Source organism: Lipophrys pholis, assembly GCF_963383615.2.
Source record: "Lipophrys pholis genome assembly, chromosome: 22".
Lineage (NCBI taxonomy): Eukaryota > Metazoa > Chordata > Actinopteri > Blenniiformes > Blenniidae > Lipophrys > Lipophrys pholis.
Genome location: NC_137644.1, coordinates 7,374,545 through 7,396,449, shown reverse-complemented (window position 1 = coordinate 7,396,449; position 21,905 = coordinate 7,374,545). Strand labels below are relative to the sequence as shown.

The following is a 21,905-nucleotide window of genomic DNA, read 5'->3' as shown; positions in this document are numbered from 1 at the left end:
GCAACGTATGGTGACGTCATCGGGATTTTAAATTTCAAAAACAGACCTTCGGTCGGAGTGGTGTGAAGACTGCAGCGATTTTTACAGGTTTGCACTATTTAATAAAAAATGTCTTTCGTCATTTTGCACCCGTCGGCTTTATGATATGTGTATGCATGTAGTGACAGCTGTCAAAAGATAGGTGATTCCTTTTTGTGATTTGTGATGGTTATAATGTCGGAGGAAGTAGTCAAAATCTGCACATAAATTTGAATCTCCCTTTTTTTCATCCACGACACTTATTTTAGCTTCTAAATAGTTTGCATTCTGAAACATGTGTTGCCCATGTTTGAAAAAGAGTGCTTCATTTACTACATATTGATGTATTTTGTGACTTATGTCACTAAATAGTCTGATTAATCATGGTAGTGTAATCTTGCAGAATTTTAAAGAGTGATTTGTGTTTTAGGGAATAATGGAGACTCTGGGAGATCGCCTCAAGCAGATGGTGAAGACCTTCAGGAGGGAGTGCCATAGGGTTTTACCCTCAGAGAGGACTTCGGTTCATGGAGCCGACGGCATGCTGATGGTGCTGCAGCTGGCCATGGCAGAAGTGAACAAGCAGGTAAACACTCATCCAGTTATTTCTACAGAGCCTCTTAATTTATTCCTAAAAGGGCAATCAATGCCTTGCACAGTCTACCAACAAAAAAATAAAAATTCATGCATAATCAAAGTCAAACAGAAGACAGATTTTTGAAACAATTAATTGAAGAAACCACTCAAAAGCAAAAACACAGGATACTAATCAAAGGTTTGGTCCTATAATCTGTAATGGGAGTTGCGATAACATATCAACATGTGGAGTTGTATCAACAAATGGAGTTTCAGCAACCTGTCAACGGATGTCATGTAAATCTTTTTCAAAACGTTTCCATGTAAACGAGAAACTTTCCTGAAACAAAAATGCAAAACCGATGCGTTTTCACTTGAAACGTTGTCGAGTAAACGGGGTCTCAGTGTGGCGGTTTTGCTCCCGAGGGAGCATGATGGATTAGAAATGAACAGATTGAGCGGTTTTTGGCTTGAACGTTTGCGGAGGAATATGTAACACAAAAGATGTTGGTGATGGAGCTGCCAGGCTGGAGAAGAGGAAGACCTCAGAGCAGAGACAGTATTAAAGGAGGACATGGAAATGGTTCCTCGAGGAGGCGAAGATGGAGGCAGGAGATCCGCTGTGGTGACCACTGAAGAGCGCAGGGGAAAATTAAAGAACATGCAAGTTGATTGAATCGTATCAAAACTAGGACTGCATGAGTACCGCAATAATGTAACTCAAACAGCACAAATGTATGTAACTGGCGTTAATGTTTTTGTGTCCCTGTCTTGCCACAAATTTAGACTAAAGTCAACAAACTGGAAACTGCACATGCACACTTTGTGACCTCACACACTCACATCTACCTAGTGGGCGGGACACCTTGAACAGTACGCCTCCATCTGATTGGGCATGGAAACATGATTTATCGCCGTTCAATCAGTCTTCATCAGTATTATGTGTGTTGATATTGAGATAACACAGAGCCTGCGATATATCCTGCGGCTGGAGTCAAAATGACGCTTTTCTTCTCTGAGCTGCTGCTGCAAGCTTTGTTGCTGCAAATCATCCTAAAAAGCCAGACTGCATGTGCCCTGCTCACATCATCGTCGCAGCACAGTTCAATTGAACCATCAGGCCGACTGTCATCACGTCTATAACTGATGACATTACCACAGATTTCCGGCTGAGACCGCTCATGGCTTATTTTTGGAAGGTGGTGAAGGTTTCTTCCTGCTCTGCCACTGATTGGTTCCAGGCCTTTGGTAATTATAGTCATTTATTTTTTTCCTTTCTTTCTTCATTTTTTTCTTACTGCTTCCCTTCCTGTGACAGCGCGGCCGAGAGTTCAAAGTGTCTCTGAGTGACGTCCTGATGGCCTGGAAACACTTATTGTTAGACAAACTTCACCTGCCGGCCCCCGACCTTGCACGCTTGGAGAGCTATGATCTCATGCGGGAGGCGTATGAGGCGTTCTTGAAGAGCTCCAACACCGTGGACCTGCTCGACGTGGCCTCCATGTACAAACAGCTCCGAGTGGCCGACCTGGACCCCGAGGAGCCCGTCAGCCAGGTGCGAGAAACCCCCGCCAATGAGCAGATTGGCTACCGGGCGCCAGGTAACACATGTCCACGTCTCTTTCAGAGCCAGCTGTTTGACTTCCTGTCTGGAAAAACAGACGTCCCGGAGTCGCCACGCACCCCGTCTAGAAAAGCCTGCAGCTCACAGGTGAGGCCTCATCCTGCGTTTCTCTGCCACTTATTCCATCAACTCCCACAAGAAACCCCCATTTTCCACTTTGCCCTTTGCCTCTGTATAAAGTTGTTTTAGTAACATGAAATGCTTTTCTCCTGCAGGCAATAATAATCCGTGTTTTTACTGTCCCGGTCTTAATTTCTGTCTGGAATCCATCCTGCTCTTATTGACAGGAACTCTATATCATATCACTCAGATTTAAGAGTGCAATGTGAATTCAATTACCAAGCAGATGTTTAAAACACGACGTAGCGCCGGGCTTCTGTAGCGCAGCCTCTCGCTCTCTTTCTGTGCCGTCACATGCAGATTTATGTGTTTATAGTGAATTCTTGCCACCGCATTACCGCGTTACGGTGATGTCACTGCTCGTGGGGTTTGACGCCGGCTGCCAGCGGCTGTTTTTAGCGGTTTCGCTCAGACAGTCGAGCTCCTGTCCGCTTTGTGAGGTGATGCACTTAAACTTGCGCACATCCTTGGATTGAAGTCTTGCTTAAGTGAGACATTTACCGAAACAGGCTTTAGTAGTTGAGGTAGGAAAATTGATCCCGAATTCATTCCTGGTGGGGAAAAAAACAACATTATAGTATATATATATTAGTGTTGTCACGATACCAACATTTTGGTATCGATACCGATACCACCATGGAGTTCGATAATTTCGATACTTTTCCAAATAAAAAGAAAACACAAAAAATGTCATTTCATACAGCCTGTCTTAAGTAGGACCAATGTCTTTAAATGGTATGTTACTATGCAGTAATCTTTATAAAATTAAATGGCTAAAATAAAATATTTTCATATTATATTCTTTTATATTATTTATATAATACTAATGTTTATAATAGCTTAAAAAAAATTCCAGCGCATTTTTTTCATCGGTATATAATTTATTACCTGTCGTTCTTTGAACTCCTCATGCAGGACTGGGTGCTTGTCCTTCAGGTGTTTCGCCAGGTTAGCAGTGTTTCCACCCTTCGGCCAGACATGTTGTCAAACACTGTTTGCTCAGTGGTGCTTCGGTGTTGATGGAGACACCGTGCTCATTTGTTTTAAAGCCAAAGTGCTTCCATATAGCACTTCTAGCACCTGTTTTTTCTACAAGTTGCGGCCTTGTGAATGTATCAGCAGCCAATGTTTCTCTCGCTCTCTCTCTCTCTCTCTCTCTCTCTCTCGCTCTCTCTCTCTCTAGACTCTTGCTCTTTGCTGCTCGTTTAGTGATGCACTCGATTTCTTTTTTGGAGTTTCCACGGGTCGTTTGAGTCAGTTACGCATGCGCACTCTCACATGGACGCAAACACCATGTCATTTACGCATGCGCATCCGGTATTCTTTTGAACGTACACGCTCGGTTAGGAGAAGATTGTTTTGAAAACACGTTGTTTTGACTTTTATTTTGAAGTTGTGTAGGTCCAGTATGAAGCGCTTATTCAGTTGCGGATTTCGGGTCGGAGCGCTCGCGCATCCCGTCTCGGAGAAACCCGAGTGCAAAAAATAACTAAATGAATAAAAGAAAATAAACCGGAGCGCTGTTTTCAACACTTTCGATGGTCCAAAACAAGTCAGAAAGTGGAGTAGCTTGCCGACGCTTCCCCCACAGAGAGACTGAATACTCGTTAAAAAAAAAAAAGATGCCGGGCCCAGTATAGTATCGTTTTAAAGGTGTCAGTACCGCAATACCAATACAGTACCGGTATACCGAACAAGCCTTATTTATATATATATATAATCATCAAAATGCAAAGCTAACAAAAATCCATCTTCGAACAAAGTTCACAGAATTAAAGCCTTTTTGAAAAAGGTTTCAACTTTTTCTTCTCCACGAAATAAAGTGGATTTAGCGCAGTCTTTCAAATGCAAGGTACAACCCCGAAGTGTCCCTGAACAAGACACGGAACCCCAAATTGCTCTCACTAGAGACTGAGCACCAAGCATGGCAGCTGTCGGCTTCAGATAGTTGAATGTGACTAACAATTAAACTGATTTAACCCTTAAATGGTCGAACATTTTGTGCAAAATTTGACTATTTTGTGTATTATCCAAAATACACAAATAGTAACATTGGCATCATTTTTACGAGTGTCTTTTGAAAAGTGTGTATTGCGAGAAAACGATTAGCTCATCCTCACAGCTCCTTCAAACTTTAACAATAATCCAAAAAAAAGTCTTAATTGTTTTTGTTTATTTATTTTTTTTTTTTTTTTGCATGGTATCGTTTGTTTTCACAAAGTTTTGATTGTAATTCCCAAAAAATAAAAGGGCCTAAAATCAATTCTTGTGGAATCCCCAAAATAATATTTGGTTTGTCAAGTAACTGCAAATAATCTCAGGCCTGCGGGAGCTGTTCAGAGTCACTGAGGATTTCACAAAAATACAAGTAACAAAACTTTTTTTTTTATTGTAAACTTAAAAAAAATGGAAAGAGCCCAGGATCGATCCATGTGCAAGATCATATTTGATATTATAAATTAAGTCTAATATTAATGTTAACAGTTATTGTGACTGGAACTACAAAAGTAATCAAATATTTATATATACCCTGTATACTTACACATTCACTTTAACACAAAAAGACAATTTTTCCTTTACTTGGACTGTTTAATTTCTTTCTCATCATTATTAATATTACTTCTAGTTTACCTCAAGCATTTTATTTGAAAAAGGCGAGATTGTCTATAATTGTACAAACATACGGCCGGTGGGCTGAAACCGGCTTATGGGTTGACATTGAATGTGGTTTGAATGATAAGAAAAGACATTCCAATTTCTCAAAAAGAAAGTAAATAAAGGTAACTACTATTCCTAATTTGTCTACTCAAAAGATTTAATCCGGAACTGAGAACTGTATATTTATCGAACTAAATAGCGTTATCATAAGAAAATAGTACGAGTTCCGATTCAACAAAAAGACTGTTTATATGAAAGTGATTAAAAAGTGTAAACGTGAACATTCACCAAATTGACTTTTGTTTTGCATATAACTTGTCATTATATGTCATTAAAATATGAAGTATTGGTGTGATTTTTAGGTGAAAACGGCCGTGCGGAGGGTTTTCTGCTCCTATTTAAGTTTGCTCGTGAACTCCAAGAACGACATGGCCTTGGCGCTGACGCTCGACGTCCCCAGTCGCTCTCTTGGACGGCAGGCGTTCACCGACATCAAGCACGCTGCTCGGGACAACAACACGTCTCTGTTCCTGGTGAGAAACCTCCTCATGTAGTCACGCTTTACGTCAACAGAAACCCAAAGCACTGACTCGGAACTTGGCGTCGCTTTTAACGCTCTCTCGCAGGCCGTGACGTCGTTTGTGCGAGCCGTCCAGCTCGGGGGGCGGGGCTACGCTCCCGCCGAATCTGACCCACTCAGGAAGCATGTGAAAGGCCTGTCGGAGTTTGTCCAGTTTGTGGACAACCTGGAAGAAATCCTGGGGGAGATCCCTGACCCGAGGTACACCAACAATCACACGTTACCGATTAAACTCATTCTGACAGAAATCTGTGTTAGGAGGTCGTTGCAAGCTCTGCTAAGAACTAATCCCATATTCGGCTCGGTATCTCAGCAGATATGAGACTAGTTTTCAACAAAAAAAATAACAATGAAGCCTAAAAATACATTCAGATATTATAAAATGATATGAATATGTGCACATGCTAACCTAGAAAAATTTAATTAAAAAAGTTACATAATTAAATTATAATAAATTCAATATTTATTAATATTGCCACTAGTCCAGAGTAAATCTGTCAAACTCATTTAGTTCATCTCAACATGAAAACCGTGACTTATCCTGTCTGTTGTGTTTTCCATTTGGAGATCAAGGGAAACTTTTCACATCTTTGTAAATAAGTCTAATATATTTCGAAGTTGTAATTTTGGGGTTGCGGAAAATAAAACGCAAATTTATTGTTATCACGATGCCAATGCGTACAATATACATAGCATCAAAGACCAACTGAACTGTGATAACTTATGTTTCTATGCACTGTGCAATAATACGCAAATAATTCAGACAAAAAAGTTAACGGTTAGAATAAATTTGTTTAAGTATTGTATACGTAATGGCCACAGAAGCACAAAACTGTAAGGCCCTGTCCTCACGAGCCAAAATTATATTATTTCCTCCCCGTCATTCTCAAAGTTTTCCGTCTACATGGCATTGGTGCAGGAAATATCTGCGTCCACACAACACACATCGTTTTGTGTAATTTTCATAAACTACACAAAACGATGTAGTACACATGCCAGACCTATAGGTGGTGGTGTAATTCTGCCAAAAGAATATACCTAAAATGGAGAAGAAGACATAATCATTTTAAGGAAATATGTGTCTTCACCGTCCAAATGTCAATGCCGACTTTCAAATTTCCCCACTCTGGAACCCGTTCTCAAAGCAGCGCCGTTTTCAGGCTCCTAAAACGCCATGTGAATGATCGGCCAAAAAATGATGCAGTTACATGAAACTGCGTTGTCATGTGGACAGAGCCTAAGAAATATGACCAAAAAAAGAAAAGACAAAGTCAACCAACCGCACTTCTGAAACGCTGCTGATGCACACAAAAAAGAGCCCAGTCACAGCTGATGTAAACAAGAGAAAGAACAAACACAATAACATCATCTCTATGAGAGTTTGTATTGATTTCAGGTTTTCGTCATTATTGCATGTTCATACGGACCCGCCACACTCCAGCGCCTTGTTGTTTTGTTGGTGTCGATGGAGAAGTCGTACTGCGCTGATGAAGGGGGGGAACACAGAGATTCCAAGAAAACGTACCAGCCTCAGTCAAAGCCAGAGAATCTCATGATTTATGATTGAATGGAAATTTCTTCTCTCCGCTGTTGGAGTTCAGGTTCAATTCTGCTTCCTCTCTCCCCGCTGTGCGACTCGACCGGCGAGTTCAGTCGGCTTCAATAAGCTGGAGGAGCTGTGTGGATATCAGTGTCGGACACCTGTGTAGCACTGAAGTCACAGCTGCCGTCCTCAAACCCACCTGTCCTACGTGCAGCTCGGTATTATCCCCTCTCAAATCCCCGTAATGACTCCATCCAAGCTCTCTCGTGATAACGTGTGGATTGCTAAAGCATGTTCATCTTTGCGAACATCAAAGCCTCGTTGGAGAACTTGTTAGCTTGCGCCCACTTTCATCAAACCCGCAGATCACTCTCCGAGCCGTTTGCAGACTATTTTGAACGATGACGCATCTGGCAGCACTACAGAAGTGGCTATCAGAAATGATTTAGCCATTCAGTCATGTGAGGCCGCCGAAGGGCGCCCTTTGTAGCGGTCCCAGTTAGCGACGTTAGCCATAACAACACACTGTGGTGTTTGTGCAGTAGCGTGCTGCTGTTCTGAGGGTTCTCAGTTCGTGCGGGTCGATGAGAGAGCTCCCGTCTGATGAGACACCGGCGAACCGGGCCAACACGCGTCTTTCAACAGGCAGTGCCTTTCCGCTCTCAGCGGAGTACTGTGTTTCCTCATACAAACACCTTCTGCGGCCAGTTCAGGGCCCCTTGTTCAGCTAACATCTGTTTTCCCAAATGATTCTGTTACCGATCCCCGCTCGCTCACATCAGGGCCGGGTCACGGCCGGACCGCCGCCTCCTCCACCTCACTGCAATCTTTTAAGTGTGCACACAGATGAAGGAGACGGCTCCAGCTCTCACGGAAAACCGGCTTTCACAGGAGAGCCCAACGTTAAAAATGAGGATGGACGTTGCAGTGAGTGTGCAAAAGGTCCCATTCAAGCAAAGTTTCAAGAGAAAACGCGTCGTTTGAGGGAAGTTTTGCGTTTATTCGGCAATGGAAAACGCAACTTCAGAAAAGCTGAGCTTTCCATCGTTTCTATGGAGACGGACTCGTAGCTTTGCATTTGCTGTGACTTCGAGCACCATTGGCGTGTAAACGGACACCCAAAACTCAGCGAAAGTTTTGCAAGAAAAATCAGTTGTCATGTTGCCAAACCACCACCATCTATTCTTGCAGCTGTCCGCCGATAAACCTTAGAAATAAACGATATCTCGTGAACCATACACTTCTTTTTCTTATTCTGTTTTAAATGGTTAAGGTTTATATCATTATTTTTATCCTGCATTTCTCACAAGTTACATAATTGTGAACTTAAAGCAGTTCAAAGTGCCTTGCTGCTGGCGTGCCATTCAAATGGAGTTGCCTTGATATTTTTTTGAATGCGAGAAACCAACGTAAGCGAAACGCTGCTATGATTTTTGGACAGGCAGCGCAGACAAATACAGGCGAAGATCCACTCGAACTGTAAAGTGGTGAAACTCTGGAGTTTCTCAGCTGACGGGCCATCGGCGAGCGCGGTGACTGTGCCCAGAGTGACTTTAACATGGATTTGGAACATATTTTTCAGCTTCAGAACTGTTAACATTGGCAGAGCGGCGATGCACTGACTGGATGTTAACAGTAAAACAATTACTGTGAGCCCTTAAAGTCAGTGTCCGATTAATTGAAAGTGAAGCTGGAGTATATCTGCTGAAGACATTCAGACTAAGGCCCCGGCTTTTCTGGGTTTTTCAGTTTGAGGAGAAAGTTATTCATGTTGGCAAACATTGGCTGAACCCTCGAACGTTTTTAATTCCATCCAGATGAGAAGCCACATGTGTTCCGCGGAGAGAAAAGTCTCCAAAATAACAAATGTAGCTTTGTTGCTCTCGAAACGAGTCCGTCATTGACCGTCACCTTGTCTGATTGTCAGCGCTTGTGGAGCCCGGCTGGTCGCCGCCATCAGGGCCGTGCTGGTGAAGGGACGCGGCAGCGCAGAGGAAGTGTACGCCGCCGCCGAAGAGACGACGGAGGAGCTGAAGGAGAGGATCTGCCAGCTCCACCAGATCCAGAAGCAGACCGCTAATGGAAGCGGGACGGGGATCAGTCCTGCCAGGGTAATGTATAGCCTCTGCTCTCCAGCCAGGTGGAACTCGCTGGAGTCTGGTCGGTCTCGCCTGAACTTCATGCCTCCGTACAGAAAAACCACTTTCCTTGAACGGCCGCGCCGACAGAGCCCCGATTGTAGTCGTGTTTGTTCACCTGCAGCCAAAAGCTTACGCGGTCAATCACGCCACTGCGTTCGGAGGTCGGGACACCGTGAAGGTGCTGATGGCGCTGCTGGATGAAGAAGCCCTCAATCCTCCATGTTCCAACAAGGCGGACCTGCTGTGTGAGGACCAGCCCGTCCTCAGCGGAGCAGAGGCCACCTGCGTCCTCATGCTCTTCAGGTGGGTCACACAGTTTAACCTACCGACACATCAAGATTTACGTCAGCTAGAAGGGACGCCTCATCAACTGATTGCAACCGATGCCGGCTATCTTTAGCGTGTGAATAAAACACAATGCTGTAGTTTTTGCAGGTATGCGAGTAAAAACATCACTATAATTAATTTTTAGGATGAAAAAAAATGTCTTTTGTCGATCATAGTCCATCAAATTGACTTCTCACATTTCCAGGGCTGTATATAACTGACTTCTAGTTTTGTAGGGCGTCTTTGCGCTCTCCAAATATTATTAGGATCCAAGAGGGTTACTAGAGGTAGTGTGAACCAGTGGCTTCCAATCCAACACCCTTCATTAATCCCACCGATTTTAGTGATCGGTGCCGTCTTTGCCAGATTTTAATGGGCACCACATTATTTTTGATTGCTGGGCAAGTTGTCTTAGTTTAGCATGCTCGATTTGACCAAACACCATTGGCATTAGCAGAGGACATTGGAAGTTTTTGTTGGTGTATCAGCAACAATTGTAATATTATTAATGTTAAGAGGGTCTTTTATTGATTATAATTCAGGCAACATTTGAGATTCCAGAACTGCAGATGACATTATGTAAGCCTTATCTTCCCGGCAACAAGGGATAACGTGAAACTTTTGTAGTGTTTATGGTGTCCGTTTACACAAAAGCGGTGCTCGGAGTCACTGGAAATACAACTCTCTGAAAACAGCCCAGAAGGGGGAACCTTGGGAAAACACTTGTCTCTATGGAAACAGGGGGGGGTTTACATTTCCATGTAAACAGATATCGTTCAAAAAGTACCTGTGTAAACTTGAAATATGCAAAAACAATGCATTTTCACATGGAACGTTGTCGTAGTCTCAGATAGAATAATCACTGTGGATAGGTCATAGTTGTCTGAAGCAATTGTCTCTTCACGTTGATCCAGTTGACACCACAGGACTTGGCAATTAGTGTTCAGTTTAAAATATTTTTACTTTGATGACTGCAACCAAAGTTAGCAGACTTACTTAAGCATACTTGTTCTAAAAAGCACTAAAACAGAATTCTGAATAATCCCCCAGAGCTAAAAATGTTACCAAAGTCCCAACGTCTTCTGGAATCCTCGTTACTCTCGACAAGAATGGTTAAGAGTTCTCTCTTTTTTTTTTCACTAGTTTAAAAGCTAGAAGCGGTAGCTCATCCTCAGGGGAGCAGAAGGAACCTGCTCATGTGCTTCAAGTTGTTTTCAGTTAATTGACAGACACTGCCAAATTCAAGTTTGATTGCTGTTCATGGTCTCATGCTTGCATTGGCCAAACACCAATAAAACAAGGTGCAGCTAAGGCGAAAGAGAGATTTTGCTGGTGTTTGGCCACGAAGCGACTGTTACCTTCACTTAAATTAGGAAAAATAATTTAATGGGGACAAGAGTGGCTTTTAGTGGCGATAATCCGTCAAATCGAGCGAGAAATTTTCTCACAGGCTGAAAAAGTCATGAATGAAGTCCCATCTGCTTCGGAAAACTTTACTACTTTCTACTGGAATAATTAGGACTGAACTCTGAGCGCCAAAAGCTTTATGATGGTGGTTTTCTCACCAATGTCATCGCCAACACGGTACTTCCCAGCCTGGACTCCGTCTCCACTGGTGCTGTTTGAGGACAAGCCCGTCCTCAGTGGAGCAGAGAAAACCTACAACCTCAGTTGATCCCACAGATATTAGGGATCGGTGTGCCATGTTTAAATGAACGCAACACTAAGATTGCCACCTTGCTTTGGCTACATGGCAATTAAACAAGTTCCAGCTGAGGTTAATGGGGAGTTTTCCCACGTGTTTGGTCATTAAACTACTGTTACCGTAATGTTTAGAGGGAAAAAGTGACTTTTACAGATTATAATACTTTAAATTGTGTCCTGGCAGGCAGACATCGCGATCCCCGCAGCTAAAAAGATATGTTCTTTTCCTCTTCGTGACACATGTTTTTGACTGATGCGACTTACAGTCCGGAAAATAAGTTTTTCCCATTAGCGGCTAACCGCTAAATTTAACAGATATGATATTAGCCTCCAGTGTTTATAACAACCTGGTAGCATGGTAACAATCTTTTGTTTTGGGGTGCGCCCCCTTGTGGGCAATTCTGGTTTGAACAAAGAACTCAAACAAACAAAAAATTTCAGGCAAAAAACATTTTCAGGCAAGTTTCAACTGAGGTCCAACACCAATATACATGTTTAACAAGGACAAATGAGATTTGCGGGTGATGACTCCGCTAAGAAGAGAGTCACCGTCTCCTGTTCTGTCCTTTTTCATGGTGGAAGTCTGTCCTCAGCCATCCATTAACTGAGATTCCACAATGCAAAGAAATACTCAATGATATTGTTTAAAGTTTAATGCGATTTATATTCTGGAATATACGGTAATTTTGACGGTTTTCACAGAGTTCAGGCAGAGTGGTTTTAAACCCCCGAAGCAGAAATTAGACCAACGTGAGACTCCAGAACTCTGAAACCCTACGGAGGAAAGTCCTCCCACATCACACTGGAACAATTTCACCACTCAAACATCTGAAATAAGAATAATATCGTCGACTAACAGCCGCCGGTCATGTTTGGTGCAGAACGCCTGGTGTTTTAGTGTTTCAGTGTGTCAAACATGCTGCAAACGGTTTCATGTTAAGACCTCTCCTCTTCTGGTGGTGGCGCTCTCCCCACAGATCCCCTGAAGTGTCTACTGGATGTTCTCCAGAGCCCCTGAGGAACCGCGTCCAGAGCCGAGCGGACCTGCTCAGACCCAAGGTACCGTGGGCCCCTCCGCCCAAAATCCAACCCATCAGTTACTCCAAATTGAATCAGATGTGCAAACATTGAAAATAACGGCTTTACATCCTGTAATTTCTCCCCGGTATTCTTATTATGTATTTGCTTAGCTGAAGCTCACATCTTAACCGACTTCCACCGGTTGCCGTTTGCACAGCTGTGTTTCAGCTCTCTGGTGCTGGTTCGAGGCTGCCGTTTAAATCCAGCGCACACGGAGAAAGTGATTTGTGGGGGATTCAAACCATTAACCCAGTCTTGGTGGTGACTTTTCCCATTGTTGAGGCTCATTTGCTTACACTTTATAAAAGACTGAATGGAATAATTGATGTGAGAATCTTTCTTCCATCTTTCCAATCCTACAGTTCATCAGCGTGCAGCTAGAATTTGATCTTTTTTAGACTTTATGGAATGTAAAAAGCAAATTATTTCTCCAACAATGATAAAATGGAACAAATAGAAAATAGTTTTTTAATGATACCTCATTTGTAAATAACAACCGTTTGCGGGATGAGCAGCAGAGCTGAGTATGTGTGTCACACCCATGCAAAATTTGTCAAATCTTTTTTACTGATGACAAACTGATTTTCGTTGTATAGCTGTAATTGATTCGGAAAAATTGTTTAAGAAAAGGTGTAAACGACTTATGAGCGGGAAAACATTTTTAACAAGCTCCTAAAAAAGGTAAAAGCTGTCTGAAATACCTCAAATTACAAAAAGTAAGCAAAAATTAAACACTTAAGCGGATGGAAACATAAAATAGCTAAGTCAGCAGAAATGGCCAAAATTACGTAGAACAACTAGAAGAAAAAAAGTTTCTAAACCGCAGGGTCAGTGTTTGCTCTAAAGCCCTTTTCGATCAGCTGTGTGAACGACTTCAGGAACGTGTGTGCTGAACTCGTTCCTGATGGCGCGAGCAGATGTGGCTCCAGCTCCCAGCAACCTGGCCGGCTTCCTGTATGAGCGCGTCGTAACGGTCCCCGGGCAGCTCACCGCTTCTTGAACTCGGCCGGCGGAAGCTCCCAGCAACGGCTTTCGCTTTGAAGACGCCATATTGTTGGGGGCGTCGGGGGGTTCTGCTGAGCGAGTTGATCGCGGACTCATCCGGCGGTTTCATCACTGCTGACGTCAGCTGGCACTCTGGGAAGCGATTGGATTCGGTTCCGGATCTTTGGGACGTTTCAAAATGTCACTTTACTTGACGATTTTATATTTCTAAGAGCCCGTTTTCTGATCTCCCCTGCCTGAGAATGGGAAATCTGTAGAAATGTTTGTAGAAATGTCCAGACTGTCGTAATGAGATTAGATGTCCTCCTACAGTCACAGTTTGTCCGCCCCCGTCCTGTACGCCTTATGAACATACGTCTGTTGTTTTAGGGTCTTTGTTAGAAGAAGTTCTTTTGAAAAACACAAAGGCTTTGATCCCTTTGCGATTCACAGACCCACCCGGCTCTTACAACCCCCGCCCACCGCCCGCTCTCTTCCTTACTGTGGCCTAAAGGGTGAAATCCATGGATTGTGATAATCCTAAACAGGCGAAGATCAAAAGCTGAGGATCTGTATGCCCCGGAGTCGGGATTGTAGCCTTCAGTATCGTTCACTTCGTTCGAACTGACCAGACTTTTTAATGAGGACCCGTGCGTCTCAAATATAAATCTCAAAGTAGCATCGAGTTCTGCTGACGTTACCCACTAAGAGGAGTGTAACGGTACACACAAGTCACGGCTCGGTACAACGGGGGGGAAAAGCAACAAAAAAACATATATATATGAAACTAGCTTTTTTTCATTGACCGCAAAACTAAACAGCATGGCCTGTTATAAAAAGTAAAAAAAGAAAATAGAATAAAACAAAAGAAATGCATTAGGATGGTTCTCCTTACATTCTGCTCATATTGAGGAAGCGAATATACAATTTCTTGTCGGGGATGTGTATGTGCCGATTGCTTGTGTGACATTTTTGGTCAGTGTTCATGTCAACAGGGATAAGTTGTTTTTTTCCTCGCGCCAGTGACCGACATCAGGGTGTTGCTGACTTGTGTGCGTGAGATGTTTGACGAGTTTCCAGCGACTTCGCAGCAACAAATTTGTAGCGTCATGTTTGCTCTATCTATAATAATAAGTATATTGTGAATTTTATTGCGATAATGATAAATTTGCGCTACATTTAGCTTTTTTTAAACCTTTTGCTATCTGCATTTATCGCACATTGACACTGATAATGATCCATTACCAATGTATTGTGCCGCTTTATTCAGTCAGTTTTTTATTACGTATCCGGCCCTAAATTCAAGTCATTTCCATCTGCTTCTAGTGTTATTTAGTGTTTAGATGTTTGGAGTTTCGAAGCCCCCACACAACTTTCGAGTCCTGCAGGTTGATCATGAACCTGGTGGTCCAATCAGCTGCCTCCAACGTATTTCTATTTATTTCAGCCCAAAGAACGGGCGCTCCGATCCCAGTTCGCCTGCACGTACACGGACGAGGATCCGCCTCTCAGCAGAGTGCTGGACTTCCCCAGCAGCAGCCAGGCTCCCACCTGCAAGCACCCGGCACCCAAACCCAAGACCCCCGTGGTGGATGAAGACGTGGAGGACGACGTGGAGGACGCAACCTCAGGTACGTTCAATTCTGGTCGACTTCCCCGGCATGTGGAGAAAAGCTAAAGGGCCTGGATGAAGGCCTCCGCAGCTCCGGCCCTGAACTCCTGTCAGACCCCGCCCTGGGACCGCCGCTTACCATCAGCCGTTAAACGGATCTCTGTTCTATAAAACCTGCTCGGCCCCACATGTGCAGTAAAAAGCTCTCGCTCACACAGACGTTTTGCCTATTCCTGCCCCCACCTCCTGCGTTTTTGTCCGGTGGGCTCGGCTCCAGCAGGTTTACACGACTCCAGTTTCGGCTCGGCAGAACAAACACTCGAACAGAAGCGAACGTCAGAAACCCCGTCACCACTTTCCGACTCGTCACTCTGCTTTGTTTCCGCTCTTCACAGCCGAGCCTTCCTCCGGGGGTCCCAACGAGGCGCGACGCGAGGCACAGCGGGGGGCCGCCCTCCGGCAAAGGAGTGGAAATGCCCCGGTCAGAGGCGACGGGCAGGGTGACAAAAAGATGCAGGGCAGGGGCAAAAAGCGGAAGCAGCTGGACTCGGAGAACGAGCCTCCGCAGAAGAAAGCAATCCTCAAGATGCCTGGAAAGACTGTTGGCAAGAAGAAGCTGATAGCTGGACAAGGAAAACTCACCAGCTTCTTCAGAGTCTGAAGATTTGCCCTCATCAAATCCTCAAAATTACCTCCATTATCACCCAGTAAAAAGCAAGTGTCAGATGAGTTTTTGACCCTGATACTTTGTTTTTCGCAGATATCCTCGACAAAAGACTCCGATAAACAACTCAACTTTAAAATGGCTTAAAAACTTTATCAAGAGTTTTGAGAAGAAATCATTATCTCTTTGTCTTTATGCCAATGTGCAGCTTTAACAAGTCAGAAGCAAAAAATAAATGTTCATACATAAATTACAAAAATGTGAATAAGTTGAGGCATTTAAGAAAATGTAGGATTATTGCCTTTTCTTACAAGCAAAGGTACGATAATGTCATAATTTTAACTCATAGCCGTTAGGCCAGTATTGCATTAACAAGTGAACATCGGAACTGTGGTAAAACATATGAATTTTCCATTTTTTTTTTGAGAATCTGGATGTTATTGTTAACAAGTTACTGCTAATACTCCATTATTTCGTCTTAGCTTACAGACACAGAAAAGTTAAAATTGCTCATTTGTAGATTAGCTTAAGATTGTCATCAAATTAGCTTGACATAAAATCGTATTCAGTTGTTTCACTTTATAAAAGTAATCTCAATATTAATCGATGTGCTTTAGCCATGATAAAGAATTTGTGAGCCTTTTTTATAAATTGTTGGAGTTTACAATTAAATGGGCCTGACTTTCAGCTTCAAACAATTAGTGAGACTACAACATATGATATACATTTTTACTTTTTTGGACTTTGGTGTTTTCCAAACAACATAACGTTTAAAAAATACATAAATGTCTGTTAGTATTCTCTGTACGCTAAATATATAGTGAAAGCTAGCTAACTTAAATAAAAGAACAGTTTGCTAACTTGGCTTACGGTTATATTTATCGTAATAGGAATTTTCTTTAATGTGTTATCTTTTCAACCTTTTATCAGAAGTTCCTATGGTTGTTAAATATGTAGCTTGTAGCAGGTTTTCTAAGATTAGTAAGACTTTTAGCCAATAAACCGCGAGCTAGCTGCTAACATTAGCTTCACATTTAATAGTTCATAGTTCAAGAAGAAGGACTACGTTTGTTTTTAGTTCAGTTTACCAGTTAGTTATTGAGTTTTGCATTTGTTTGAAATGTTTTTCTCATTTCTCTTGTATCTTTACCTAAATTGTATATGAGGCATCAGTTTTACGATATATTGAGTTTTTGACTTTTTTTATTAAAAAAAAACCAAAACATTTTCAATTTCACTCAACTCGAAGTGGCATTTTGAACAAGCAGCACAGATAATGACGTGAGTAATCTGATTACATCACGTGGGAATCAGTTTTTCTTTTTTATCGCACTTTATTACGGATGCTCTTCCAGACCAAATGAATGTCCACACTGTAAATGATTGCAACCTTGTGTTTTTAATAAATACATTGTTTTACAGGTTTGTCATCTTGCTTTTTCTACAAGAAGGAAAATGAATCTCACTGTTAAACACTTTCAGAGAAAGATCTTTACAGACAGGCAGCAGCACGGGCAGCCTCATGCCTTCCAGCAGGGTCGATACACTCGTCCGATCATACATCGCAGCACTGAAATAGGCAGAAAAAGAGTTTGTTTCATTTGTATAAAAGGAGAAATGTTTTTTTAAGATTGTAAACTGATCGAAACTAAGGGACCCTCAAACCCCTCTGAAGTGGATCCATGGAACTCTTTAATTGTCTTTAAATACTCTCATTTGATTTCAATTTTAATTTAAAAATTAAAATCATCTTTTGACAGTTCAGGTAGACAAATAAAACACTTGAATTTATATTATTTTAGCTGTTAATGGCTGTGAACAAAGTAAAGCTGCTAAAGTAGATGTATCACTGAAAATTCTTTAAATGCCTTAAAGTAGCCTAAAAACTTAAAATACTAAAAATGGCTCAAAGTAGCTTAAAAGGCTACAACAAAACAGGAAATTAAGCCAAAAGGAGGTAAAATGGCTTGAAGGGCAAATTACCCTTTTAAGAAAAAAGGACAAAACCATTAATTAAAACAAGCTTAAAGCAACAAAAATTCAATTGGCCAATAAAAACAATATGCCACACCACTTTAAAAAAAAATTTCATTTTGACAACCAGTTCATTGCTGTATCAAAAATGGTTTAGCTGTTAAACATAGCTGAAAAAAGAAAAAGATAAACTGTTGGAAAAAAATAAAAAAATTTAGCTAAAATATAGTAGTTAAAATACTTGAAGAGTTGCTAAAAATTTAAAAATCCATGGAAAACATATGCTTGCTATAAACAGCAAAAAAAAAATGACAAAATGGCTGAAGTGTTTTAAACTGGTGAAAATAAATTAAGTCAGTTAAAACTAAAAAAGCTTCAAACAAAAGCTGGGTAAACTACTAAAAATGACCTAAAAGTCAATTCGTTCAAAAAAAAAGAAGCTAAAAAGGTAAATTGGCAAAGAATAACTGAAGTAGGTATAAAGGTTAAAACTACTAAAAGTGCTATTGCTAATTTTGCTATAAACATTTACTAAAACGTGTAATACATTTCAAAATCAGCTCAAACTTAACAGTTTGAGAATTTCAATTGCGATCCACAAGAATCTTTCTTTTTTTTTTTAGCTTTTTAGCTTGTCAAAGATCATTAATGCTACATAAGCTACAGTTTCAGTACTTATCGAAAAAAATCTGTTCGAATCCAAACAAATTTCATGAAAATAAACTGCGAGCTGCAGTTGTCATCTCAACCTGGTAGCTCTATGCTGCCCCCTATGGGTCAAGCATGTATTTAAGCTTATTTTTGTAAATAGCACCTTGAAAGCTTTATCAGCAAACGTGAACTTACTGTCTATGTCCGTATCTCTCTCCATTTTCAGACTGTACTCGGGGGCCGTGTGGCTCAAGCTTTGGTCCGGGTGCAGGAGGAGGGTACGGGGGAAGGCAGGGTTCGGTCCTCGGAGGCTGTGGCCTTTCAGCTTCGTGTCCTGAAACAAAATATGCAACATCTTTCAGTCCTCCAACTGTTAGTCAGCCTAGTCGTTCTCAAAGTGTGGGACGAGCCCCCCTGTGTGCCACCCAGGTCGGGGAAGCCAGGGAGTTGCAACATTTTTTCCCCCACCTGTTTGGGTTTTGATAAAAAAAAAAGAAATAATAAAAATAAAGCAGAAGGTAAAAGTAGTAAAGAAAAAAACATTTATTTTAAGCATATATAAAAATATAAATTCTAATATCTTGTTTCAAATAATATTACATTTTAAATAAATACAATACATCTATTATGAATAATATAAAGTAATTATGTACATATCATAAACAAGAGCAGTCAGAAATGTCTGACCTCCGCCAAGGGTAGACATGGACACATGGAAATGACACATATTCCAGATCTAGATCAACTGCCTCTATTCATTTATTTAGTTTATGTAGTTTGGTGTTTAGTTTCCCACAATGCTCTTGTCATTTACAGGCTAAGCATGAAACAATATCGAACAATATGAACATTTGTAAGAATTATGTTTGATCTGGATCACCACCAAAATGCAATGGATTCTTTCTTTGAGCAAAATGCTCCTGTGTACCAATTTTCATGAATATCGGCTCATTAGTTTTTGGGGTATGTTGTTATCGGACAAATAAAGGCAGGTGATTTTATAACCTCCTTGGTGGATGCAAAAAACCATATAAGTTTTCAAAAGTTAATAAAAAAGTAAATTGTATTCATAAAGAAAAACTATTAAGTATTAATAATATATTAGTCATATAAAATTATATAGATATAAAAAATACAAGTCATTACATTGTAAAAATGAAATATAAATGAAAAAATAATTTTATAAATGAAATAGTACTCGTCGATGATAATTCGTTTTCTTTACCTGTATCTATCAAAACACCTAAGGTCACTGTACACATATTAAATAGTCATTATATATATAAATACGTATGAATACTTCAGAAATGTTCCAATTTCATTAGAAAATCAGGCATGTGTTATATATTTAACAGATTGTCTCTGCTCTCGCAGCACAGGTGCTGGATCTGCCTTCAGCAGCTGCTCCAAACCACAGCAACCCCAAATGGAAGAAATGTGTTTCCTCCTCTTTTTCTTTTTTTTTTTTACTTTATAACAGTGGCCCTTTTTCTTCCACAGCGCCAGTTCGCCCAGAAGTCTTTGTTGTGTCCGCCTGTTCCTCATTAGCGCAGAGATAACTGCTGTGTTCACGACACTCGGGAGGACACCGTTTCCTGATAAACGTTTGAGGGAGCTCCATTATATCATCATTCTTCCCACTGCGATTCCAATAAATCTTTATAGGATTGTGATCATTTGACCTTTTCGGCTAATAGTATTTCCCGGTTTTCCAGCGCTGCTGTTAAATTTTTTAATAGATGTGTATGAAATATTCACTTAACAGCAGACGGGAGAATGGCGGCCAATTGAAAGGGTCAAGTGTTCCTTCGCAGAGAGGAGATAAAGTGCTCTTTGTTGAACCACGATTGGCCGAAGTTATTTAAAGGAAGAAATTGTGTTTGACGTTCACTGGGAGGAAACAGTTTAGCCAAACAATAACAGTTTGTTTCAAGTCAATATTAGTAGTGAATTCTTTTTCCGTTTTATTTAAAATCAACAATCTCTGCAGCAGACGACATGTAATTAGCATTAAAGCCACAACTCTAACCAACTGCTTGGTTTAAATGTAGCTTCATGTACAAATAATTTAACTTGGAGATAAAATCAACAGTAAATTAAAGTTTCCATTTCAATCAACAATGCTAATAAAGTCAACATGATGGTAGTTGTAAGATATTTTACCTTTCTTTCACAATCGGAAAGCATAAGTGCGAACCAACCACTCGCTTTAAAATGTACATATTTTCATGGAAAAACTAACGTCTGCATGAGGTAAATTATTTTTTAATCGAGTTATATTGATGCTTGTAAGGTAATCTGCGAGCTAAGATGTGGATAACCGTATATCTTTTTTTTCTCAGCATAAAAATCAGAAACGCAAAGTGGCTAACCAACCGCTAGCTTCAAAAATAGCTTTCGTGTTCGTGTACAAAGCAGAAATTCAGTTTATTAATAGCTAACTTGTCAAATGTTTTTTTTGGTTCTTTTTCCTTATGAATAGATTCTATATAACCAAGTTACTGTAACACAAGCAGTCAAAATGTGAAATACATTTGCTCGGTTTTGGTAATTTTGGTTTACATCAATAACGTTGCAGCTGGCTAATAATTAGCGTGCACTATAAAAGTAGTTAATATCAGATCATAAGTTACTCAAACTGCAAAAATCTTTATGTTCAATTTTGGTATGTTTTCCTTTTGAGTCAATGATGCTAAAATGTCATCTTTGGGCTAAAGTGGGGCTAGCAGTAAATTGTTTTCATCAAAATAAAAGCCAGAAGCGGAGAGACACTGCTAACCAGTGACTGGCTGGAAAAATATCTTTCACAACAAATGTTGACAAAATAGTCAATTTAGCCAACTTTGCTTCAAAACAAGCAATGCTAACGTGTTGCTGTTCCGTAAACTGGTATTGCATCTCTAGTGGTGTTGAAATAGAATTTTTCCAGCTTAAAATGATGAATGAACTAGGATTAACAAGAAAAAGTCATGTCATCAGCATCTTATAAAGAAGTAGCTTTTTATGCTACTAATTGCTTCTGGAGTTCCTGCTCTGACGCATTATCTTAAGTAAGGATAGGCACGTTAAAGACATCTAAAACCATCAAAGTTAATTTGTTAATGATTTTAATTATGCATCGGTAGTGTTGTGGCACTTACTGAGACGATGATGATCTTCGGGCTCTCATCGTCGCCCCTCACGTTGGAGTCCAACATGAGGCTCCGTCGGTACAGCATTGGTGGGACGAGCGGAGGCTCGATGATGGGCTCGTCCATCGGGATCAGCCCGTCCTCGTCCGATGCGCCGCTGTCCATTTGAGCGGTGGGCATGGCGGCGACGGCCGAGTGGCTGCTCAACCCAAAGAAGAGCCGCAGAGCGAAGAGGACGAAGTAGATGGAGATCATGACGGTGTTCGGACTTTGGCTGGTCTCACCCGAAGCTGGTCGTTAGCCCAGTCACTGTCGCTTTATATACGAAGCGAGGAGAGTCCTGATTACGTTAACATCTCAGAGGTAAAAAAGAGTAAAATCTCCTGGAGAGACGTTTTCATCATGAAGGTCAGTTGAAGTTTAAAGGTCAGAGAAAACGTGTCCGAGCTCTCGTAAACAGGAAATGAAAAGATGAGTTCAGATGAATGAATAGAAAGAAGGTTGTGAGACGTATTTCC

General features: G+C 41.2%; 2 protein-coding genes across 2 annotated transcripts; one reads left to right on the top strand and one right to left on the bottom strand.

The window, feature by feature from the left end:
• Positions 1-12: 12 nt before the first annotated feature.
• parpbp (PARP1 binding protein) lies at positions 13-17,051 on the top strand. The gene is made up of 11 exons (XM_080491661.1): positions 13-87; positions 449-604; positions 1,913-2,149; positions 2,222-2,305; positions 5,359-5,529; positions 5,623-5,777; positions 9,047-9,230; positions 9,382-9,563; positions 12,269-12,350; positions 14,803-14,986; positions 15,363-17,051. Exons 2-11 carry the CDS (start codon positions 455-457, stop codon positions 15,626-15,628), a joined length of 1,695 nt encoding a protein of 564 aa, XP_080347787.1. The 5' UTR covers positions 13-87; positions 449-454; the 3' UTR covers positions 15,629-17,051.
• A 100-nt stretch (positions 17,052-17,151) lies between these two features.
• Positions 17,152-21,642, bottom strand: pmch (pro-melanin-concentrating hormone; the record flags this gene model as incomplete). The annotated part of the gene is made up of 3 exons (XM_080491573.1): positions 17,152-17,201; positions 18,452-18,590; positions 21,397-21,642. The coding sequence occupies 3 exons, from the start codon at positions 21,640-21,642 to the stop codon at positions 17,152-17,154; spliced, it is 435 nt and encodes a 144-aa protein (XP_080347699.1).
• Positions 21,643-21,905: the final 263 nt, after the last annotated feature.

Excerpts from the sequence above, each read along its gene's own strand:
- parpbp (XM_080491661.1), top strand. The coding sequence starts at position 455 with ATGGAGACTCTGGGAGATCGCCTCAAGCAGATGGTGAAGACCTTCAGG. Across the intron at positions 5,778-9,046 it reads GGGGAGATCCCTGACCCGAG|CGCTTGTGGAGCCCGGCTGG; the intron begins GTACACCAACAA and ends TCTGATTGTCAG. Across the intron at positions 9,231-9,381 it reads CGGGGATCAGTCCTGCCAGG|CCAAAAGCTTACGCGGTCAA; the intron begins GTAATGTATAGC and ends GTTCACCTGCAG.